This window comes from Paralichthys olivaceus, chromosome 14 (genome assembly GCF_024713975.1).
Source record: "Paralichthys olivaceus isolate ysfri-2021 chromosome 14, ASM2471397v2, whole genome shotgun sequence".
Taxonomy (NCBI): domain Eukaryota; kingdom Metazoa; phylum Chordata; class Actinopteri; order Pleuronectiformes; family Paralichthyidae; genus Paralichthys; species Paralichthys olivaceus.
Genome location: NC_091106.1, coordinates 6,695,125 through 6,704,426, shown reverse-complemented (window position 1 = coordinate 6,704,426; position 9,302 = coordinate 6,695,125). Strand labels below are relative to the sequence as shown.

Sequence of the window (9,302 nt, the reverse complement as noted above, 5' to 3'; positions counted from 1 at the left end):
TCTCTGCAAGTCAGTCATTTGATCTGAGCAGCAAACAAAGACTGTCTCTGGGCAACCAGCACTCACTGCATCATTATGGCTGACAGCAGATCTATGACCTCCTCTGTCAACCACACACTTAGACACACTCACAAACACACACACACACACACACTCTCCACAATTTCTCCACTGGCAGTAATGGCAGCGGTTTTGGATCCCCTCAAGCCTTTCCCTGGAGAGCTACATGTCATCAGACGGTTGAACTACAGTTTGTATGGAACTGGTGGTAGAAAAAAACCAGAAACAGACCCTGGATGTGAAAACTCTCCTTTTGATAGATTTCACCGACCTGCTGGGCGTGTTTTCCTCGCTCCATCACGGTACGACATCCCCCTGCTGGATCCTTGCTGTGGTCAGCTGAGCGCCGGAGCAGAGGTGGACCTGGGGGTCAAAGGTCGACAGAAATTCATAGATTTCCATCATGTGGCCTCTGCCCTATGGGTCCCTCCAGGTTTCCGAGAGAGGCCAGGAACAGCCCCGAACCCCCCTGGTGTCTGTGTGGACCTGAGCAACAAGGCCAGAGGCAACAGGAGGATCCCTGATGCAGTCTTCAAAGCAAGAACCAGTGGTAAAACTACAGATAACAGATTTTATTTGAAACTAGAATATTATTATATATTTTAATCACATCTTTTAATGTCAGTGACGGATCTCAGATTTTTCTAAATCAGGGCCCAGAATTTACACCGAGGGGCCAGTTATATGTCCAACATCCATGTACAATTCCTGATTCAGTAAGGTGCACATGCTCTTTATCTTTTGAGAATTGTTTAAACACATTGTGTTTCTAAAAAAAGATTAGAAAATAAAAACTCTTTCAAAATTTGCATAGATACAGATACTGTGCGTGCAGAGTTATAACTCTTTTAAATGAATGCTGCCATGACATTTTCAGTGTCCAAGTCAGAGTGTTGGTGTAATGTGTAGTGGTGTGACTCTGAGTTCTTCATCTCTGTTTGTGCCATTATACAGTTTTGTGGATGTAAGTCTTTATTTAAAACTCAGGAGAAGGTTAAGCCTAGTGTTTGTTTGAGGACTTAACACTGGCACAAATGTCCTATAGCTCCGAGATGGACAACTCGTTGCAAGGACAGTGTATTTACCATTTCAGCTGTTTTCATTGACGTCTGTTTAACCAGATTATCATAAACAAACAGACACTCAGACAACCTCGGGTAGCAATCAAGAAGAGAATTACCCGTGGGTATCTGCATACTGTATAAGCAGTGTGTTGTGTTATTATGCAGTATGCTATCTGTGTGCTCTTTACCTGATACATAGGAACAGAGAGTCAGTAGGAAGCCATGGCGAATTTCTGTCTCAGGGTCACCTTATAGGGTTGTCTGGTTACTGCTGTGCATATGGTTCCCAGTTTGCAGAGACTTGATCATTGTTCTGTTGTCCTCAGCTTCAACCACTGCTGATCAAGTTCAACGAACGCACCTCAGACTCACTGATAAACACACTGGACCTCAGGTGGGCGGTAACTGAATTTAATTCCCTACTGAAGTGTATAGCATGTTTACGTTCTCCTTAATTTCCTCCCTTTAAAGGTACAGTGTGTAGAATATTGTGATATCTAGTGTTGAAATTGCATGTTGCAGCTGAACACCCCTCACCTCACCCTCTCCTTCTAAACATGGAAAAGAACCTGCGGCAGCCTTAAATTGTCATAAAAACTCAAAAGGTGTTTAGTTTGTCCAGTCTGGACTAATGTAAAAAACATGGTGGCCTCCGTAGAGAGGGTCCCTCGATGTAAATATAGTATTTTAATATAAAGGGCATTTTTTGGGGTAAAGAAAACTACAATTCATACAATTTAGATGAAACGAACTAGTGAAAACATGATGAGAATTATTCTACATTACATTTCTGCAAATAGTTCCCTTTTACCTAAATCTTATACACTGGACCTTTAACACTGACTGATTTATACATTTAATCTGTAGTGCAGACAACACAAACATCTGATTGAACTGAAGCTTTGTTTGTTTCTGGTTAATTGATCACTTCACTATAATGACACATTTTAAATATGAAAGAGCAACTCATGCACACACACACACACACACACACACACACACACACACACACACACACACACACACACACACACACACACACACACACACACACACACACACAGACCTCCCTCATGTCCCCCCACACAGGTTAAATCCTCAGCCAGTTATTATGTAGGCAGATGTTCACTTTGAGAACATAATGGTGGTTTATTATTTAGTTTCTCACTCAGCTAATTAAAGTTGTCATAATTACCTTGACATTCATTATCATGGTTTAGGAGACTCAGTTGTATGAGGAGTGGGGGTTTGATGGATGTCTGTATTTGAACTGTCTGACATGTGGGAGGAGAAGGGTGAACACAGTGCTTCTCACTGATGTGTTCAATCATCACATTTGCTGTGGCCTAACATAATCAGGCTACATCCTGTTTTAATTTGAATATGGCGATTTCAAACCAAATGGATCTCTATTCACACAAGCGTTTTGGCTCCTTATCAGTTTGATCCCCATCAATACTAACATGCCTGAAAATACACATGACCACTCATGCACACTGGGCATGCGTGTGCTGTTGTACATGGGAAATGCTGGAACAGCTGTTAGCAAAGACAAAAGGGTCAGCAATGCTTTGAATTGATTATTCATGTTGGTAGGGACAGAAGATGGTCATGTGATAGGAGCCTGCCAAATTATTTAATTATTACTTTGTGATCAGAAAGACTCCATCAGCACGCTGTTTTGAGTATCTATAGCTGCTTTCAGACATGATGCAGTTCCTCAGCATTTTCTATAGAGGAGGTGCATGTGTGAACGAAAATGTCAGATTGACCTCCTAATATCATATCCGTAGAAATCCAGGAGAATTCAATGTGGGAACTCAACAGGATTCACTGCGAGTGACTTGGGGGGGGGTTGATGACACTAACATGTGACACAAAAATGAAAAAAAACAAACATCTCCTGGTGAAACGGCGTCAAGAGAGTTTCTGATGATAAAAGCCGACAACAGTGTCGGGGTGATGTAAACAGAATCATGTGATCTTTGCAGCAGAGTTAATACATCACTTCCTGCCTCTTTGTGCAAGCCAGCTCCGTTTCAATCGACTCTGTTTTAACGTCTCTAAAACTAATGTGGACACCAGACGTATCCATCTCGGCCCGTAGCCCAGGGCATTTTCCTGCTTTCCCCACCCTGTTGCAACGCCCCTGGTTGACTTTGGTCCAGACTGAAATATCTCAAAGAATTCGGTTCATACACCTGTGATCACAAGAGTATGAATCCTGATAACCTCATAGTTGTCTGTCATGGAGGAATTCAAACTAAGATGAATATTCAGATGTGTCTCAGATCAGGAGTCATTACAGGCCAGGTACCAGAACAAAGGTAATTTGTCCCTAACCCTGCTTGACTTGTACATGGATTTACATATTGTGTTTGTTAAAAAAGTAGATATTGAATGGAAAACAGAAAGAAAGAAAGCAAGAAAGAAAAGTTAACTATTGACTTCTGATTGAGTGTTTTGTTTTGTTGTTAGTTGCTTCCCAACCACAGATAAAACCACTGACAGTATGAATATTGTTTTTCAGGATGACATCTCCTCTGATGTGCGACTGGGGACAGACTCAGTGGCAGTGCGACGCTTCAGATACACATCTACAACCCACAGGTCAGACACACTGACCTTTCATTGTCTGCTTTTAATAATAATAAAATGAAACAAAGATCAGCGCCCACATCGCTCATTAATACACTGCACACACACACAGTGTCGTTTTGCTTTGAGGGTTATTGGGGGCGATCGGGTTTGATTTTGTGCTCCTGTGATGTCATCAGGGAACAGTGCTACTTCTTGTTGTGTTAATTACTGCTCAGTGAAATTATGCAGATAAACTGTAGCTTTGCTTAAGGCCCTGGGAAGAGTCAGTTCCCTTTTAATAAGCTGTCTACTTTACTTTGTGCAATGAACGAGGCAAATAACTTTTGGATATCAAGTGAATCAATTACACTGAGAGCTCTTGACTCAAAAACTTCACTTTCAGGAGTTACGAGGTAGTTGGTTGGGAAACGAAGTTCCCACGGTGCTTGAAGGCACCAGAAAAAACCCTGACAAGAATGGCTGACCCAGTGAGTGAAGGTCCGTCGCTGAGGCGCTACCACAGTAGACCTCAGCTGTGGCAGGTGAGCCATGGAGAACATATGGTGACAAACACAACCAAAGCTGGAGATCAGTGGTTTTCCTTGAATCTCTGGCTGTTGGCTCTTAGAGGTTTGCATTAATCCCCACTATTAACTGGAAACATTATTTTTTGACTAACTGATTATTCTGAAAAGAGACAGAAGTATAACAGGACTTAAGCTAAACATTAGAATAGGTTGATAGCTTCTGCTGAGCTGAAGTAACTTTTTCCGCCTGTGCAATAGATAGACCATCTGTTTTAACTGCCACAAGAATCAAGACTGAAGGAGGAATATAGGAAATGAGGATCAAGGATCAAGGATCAAGAATATCTTTATCATCCCTGTTAGGCAGATTGTACAGACAGTATCCACACAAACCACAGACACATTCACACACTGTAGCTGAACATAAGAGATAGACGATAAATACAATATAAAAGACTTAAAATAACATACAAATCGGTAAAAAACATACAAAACTGCAGGGTCTCAATTATTTAATCACTTTCAATCACAGTAAATTATTGAAAGAGGCAATGACAGTTGGGACAAATTCATTTCTGTGTCTACCTATATAGGCAAACTGTGGCCTTTTTCAGAGTCTGGAATCGGTTGGTATTCTATGTTTTAACATAATCAGAATATATAAATGAATTTGTCATGTTTCACAAAGAAACATGTGCATCATGGACATCAAACATACATGGACTGTGTGGAGGCAGTGACTGAGAGCAGGATGAGAGGAAAACTGAAAGCCGTCATGGACCCTCTCATCCCCTCTCTGCTGATCTGAGGCAGCTCAGGAGCGCGATCTGTCACGGACTCATCCAGCCACGTCCCTTAACCGGTGGTGGGGGGGGCTCCTTTGTGCCATCAGCTATTAGATTGTACAACGCCACAGCACCTACAGTCAAACACTGAATGATATTCCAGGAAAGAGCTGCTGCACATTTTGCACTGAATATATCACAAAGAATGGACGAACTGCACAAGAGCATAAATTTGATTCCCATCTCTATGGCACATTTTTGAAAAAAACGACTTGTGTATATATAGCATATATTTTTGTATTTTTAGTCATACTTTCATTCTAACTATAATTTCCCCCCCTTGCACTTCTTCTTTCTTGTGCTGCTCTGTCATTAATGTATTTCCTCTACAGAGGACAATCATATCATTACAATAGACCACTGTGTTCTGTTATTAATATCTTGCATACAGACAATAGGGCTTGAGTCTTTTATAGGAATTTGTGATAAAATAGGAAAATATAGTATATGACTAGACCCTGAATATCTTCAGATTAATGTGGTTAAAATGTACAAATGACAAAACTTCGCATGCAGCATTATTTGCAAAGGCTCAGTGTATAATTAAAGTTCAGATTGTGGATTACAAATATATATATATAAATATAAAACGCAGGTTTACACACTGTTTATGTCTTTCCTGGTGTAGATGTCTTGTAAACTGTGGTAAACTATCTGTTGTTGCCGTCCTCTGTAAGTCTATAGGAGCTGAGTGGAGCCGGCAGCAGCTTCGATTGAGGAATGATGCCAAGAAACCCATATCGTTGTAAGTTTATAATAATCAGTGAAAACTCTGTTCCTGTCTAACTAAACAATTTTATGCAGAAGTGCACTGACCTCCTGTGACCCCACTTCCTCCTTCTTTTCAGTTGCAGTGGTTGTCCAAGGTCCGGTCAAATCCCTCTGTACACGTGAGTACATGTCTGAGAGGTCACCGCCTCTGAGTGAACCCAACAATGAGGCATGTATCCACAGAGCTGACCCTGACCTACCTTAACATGCATTATCTCATGTGTGTGCAGTGGTACGATTGGCTCTGAGAACCTGGATAATATTGACAACATGGACGAAATCTTTCAGCCGCTCACCCTGAAGAGGAGCATCGTGCCGCGGTACACACCGACAGCACGGTGAGTTAGACTTTTATCACAAAAACATACATTTACCGTAGATCTGCAATGTTCTGTTTCTCCATCATTACATTTATTTAGTTTTTGACTTTTACAGTTAATAGTTGACAGAGCATTAAAATTCCTCTCACATGGTGATATTCAGCCTCATTATGTGTGAACTTGTGATATTGTGCCAGCCGATCCACCATCCCTGGTTACACAGGCAGGGCTGCCTGTGCTGACAGTGGTGCTGATGCTGCACTCTCTGTCCCGGCTCCTGCTCGCTCCTCGGGGTGAGTCCTCACTGTGACTGTTCACAAACAACTGAGGCAGCAAAACAAATCATTCATCAAGTTTGCTGCTCAGTAGGCCAGTGTTTTTCTTTGATTTTCTGTTATTCAAGGGCTCAAAGTTAACACTATTTAATTTGTTAAATTTGACAAATTAATACATTAGTTTCTTTCTCTGTTCTGTATTGTATGTATGTGTTCACTGTTGGAACGTATTCTCAAAATTTTGACCTTAACTGTAATACAGTTAATTTTATAGGCCTGTGGATTATAGACCTGGGAGAAGAATTATTAGAAATGTCCACTGGAGGGCGATCTAATGCACTCCACTGACATCCTGCCTCAACTTGTATTCAGACCTTTATCACATTGTAATGCACTTCTGTCCTGGATCCCTCATGTGTGACTCTCTAAGGTTTTTTCTCCTGCCAAAGTTTTTCTTTAAGGGTTAGAGACAGAGCATGTTGCATCTTGTACAGATGTCAAACTCTATTGGACAAACTTTGTGAATATGGGCTGTGCAAATATAATTTTATTGACTGATGGATATTTTACAGCCATTCGCTTTATATATGAAATACAGCTCAGAGGAATCATTATTAATACCAACATTTTACAAGTGGGTCATACTCGTAAAAGTAAATTAATAATTGAAGATGTTTGGTAAGGCTGTTTAAGAATTGACAACAATTTGGCCATTTGGAGATGTGTTGCAGAGGTTGGGGGGTACAAGTGACACCGCAGACGAAACACTCGCCAGCCCCCCAAGGTTAAACCTAGAAGTCAGAAGTTTCCTCCAGGTGTGCTTGACAATAGTGATTACCATATGTCAGGCATAAAGCAAGTCCTAGTTATTGTTATTCAAATGTGGTTAGAAAAAAGAGACAGACAAAAGAATGCGTGAACTGATTTTTTCACCACATACCAAACAAGCACATTGTCAGAAACAATAGAAGTTGATATATTTATTTTATCGTTGAGGGTTACAGGCAGAGGATGTGGCACCTTTTTAGGCCCTATGAGGCAAATTGTGTAAATATAGGTTATACAAATAAAAATGTAATTAACTGATTGATCGATTGATCAATCAATTAATACTTTTCCAATAAAGCATTATGACCTGACAGTTCTTATGCTGCAAGCTTCTGCATTTGTTGTGTGTAAAATACTGTAGGAGTGAATTCACAGAAAAAGGTTTGATGTTAACAACTAGGGCAGCAAAGACGTCTTTAAACCTAAATCCTTTAAGATGGGTCAAGGTCAGGCACAGTGGAGAAAATAAGCATATTTCTTTCTGTTGTATTTTATTTTATTTCTGTCATCCTTCCTTTTTTCCTGTCTTCTTATGCATCACTTTAAAATTCTGTTGGTGTTTACATTAGCTAAGTGTGAAATTAAATGTTTGATGAATGAGCTGATGAGATAATTGTCACTAACAGTAATTAGAAATGTTAATTTAGAAATTCAAAAAACAACAAAAAAAGGATTTGAATATGAAAATGAATTTTATGAATCAAGTGCTGTAATAGTCAGCTTAACTGAGACAATGTCAGTGTGCGTGAATGCAAGTGATAAGTGCTTCAACATGCCTTGGCTCTGGGAGTGCTCTCTGTCTGTTAAGGAGGCATAAACCTGTTTCCTAGTTGGGCCTCACTTGAGCGAACTTTACCGGCTTTTGGAGCAGGCATCTCCAGATGGCTGAATCCAGAGCAGCTCGTGGTAATCGTGGTTTTTCACAACCCAGATCCATTTTCCTGGTGCCTGACACCCCCTGAGATCTGTTTCCTCTGCTGATTAGGCTGGCCTCCCGTATTTTTTCCCCAAAACAGAAGAAAAGACAAGCGCTTGGATTGATTAACTGTCTGCTGCAACGGTTAGACGTCTTGGGATTTTCACTCGCAGAGACGTCACGCCTTACACAAGTTTCTTTGGGGATTTTTTATGGGTCAATCTGATATTGGGTCTTTCAAGATAACTGTTGGGTTCTAGGATTAGGAATTCATAATAAAATGATTTGTAATCTAATGACTCTTAATAATAATCACATATTTTCACAGGGCAATCGAAGACGCAGGGAGGCCTGTTTTCAGCCACACGGCGCCCCTGTCCAGAATGGTGACCACAGCGGGCCCCAGTAACCCCTTCCTGAGACTTCCTGTCTCACACACCAACACACAAGGAGACCTTAGACAAAGCAGATGAGAAAGTTTTGAAGGTGTCGGCTTCCTTTTTATGCCATCCAATCTGTTTATATGAATACGTCTATAATGATGTGATGTCAGTGACTGATTCGCAGTGAGTTGGAGAATAATGAGATGCCCCATTATCATAATTTCCCTGATTTAGATGAGTGGTTTTCTAACTCTGGGTAGTGAGCGCTTGCATTGTGTTCTTAAACATTCTCTCTCTCAGTGACTCGCTCACTCTGTGTGTGTGTGTGTGTGTGTGTGTGTGTGTGTGAAGAATATTTCAACCCACGCATTGTGTTTTATGTTGTGATGGGTAAATACTGACAAAACAGAGAAAATATTGAGGAAATCAAGGATTTTCTTGAGTTATGTTTCATTATTAAGCGTATAAGTTATGGTGTGTGTATAATAGATCTGCTATGAATAACATTTTGGTGATAATTTGTTAATTAAAGCCACATTAAATACAGTCTGCACTTCACACAGCACACCATTTTCTATGATGTGACTCTCATGCAAACTGACATTATGGTTGTTTAATGTTTTTTCGGCTTCACGCTAAGGCAGGAAATAGGATTGAGATGGTTTTCCTGTTTCTCTTGATCTTGATCTATATTTTGTTTAGATTTAAATTTCTACAAGGATTTCTTCATTAA

At 40.4% G+C, this 9,302-nt stretch overlaps 1 protein-coding gene across 1 annotated transcript; it reads left to right on the top strand.

Moving 5' to 3' along the window:
* Positions 1-180: 180 nt before the first annotated feature.
* Positions 181-9,115, top strand: LOC138413697 (protein SPMIP7). The gene is made up of 10 exons (XM_069539103.1): positions 181-610; positions 1,290-1,336; positions 1,451-1,518; positions 3,603-3,734; positions 4,108-4,246; positions 5,754-5,821; positions 5,925-5,966; positions 6,078-6,185; positions 6,365-6,460; positions 8,515-9,115. The coding sequence occupies exons 1-10, from the start codon at positions 181-183 to the stop codon at positions 8,657-8,659; spliced, it is 1,275 nt and encodes a 424-aa protein (XP_069395204.1). The 3' UTR covers positions 8,660-9,115.
* The last annotated feature ends 187 nt before the right edge of the window (positions 9,116-9,302 follow it).

Excerpts from the sequence above, each read along its gene's own strand:
- LOC138413697 (XM_069539103.1), top strand. The coding sequence starts at position 181 with ATGGCAGCGGTTTTGGATCCCCTCAAGCCTTTCCCTGGAGAGCTACAT. Across the intron at positions 1,337-1,450 it reads TACATAGGAACAGAGAGTCA|CTTCAACCACTGCTGATCAA; the intron begins GTAGGAAGCCAT and ends TGTTGTCCTCAG. Across the intron at positions 4,247-5,753 it reads GTAGACCTCAGCTGTGGCAG|TCTATAGGAGCTGAGTGGAG; the intron begins GTGAGCCATGGA and ends GTCCTCTGTAAG.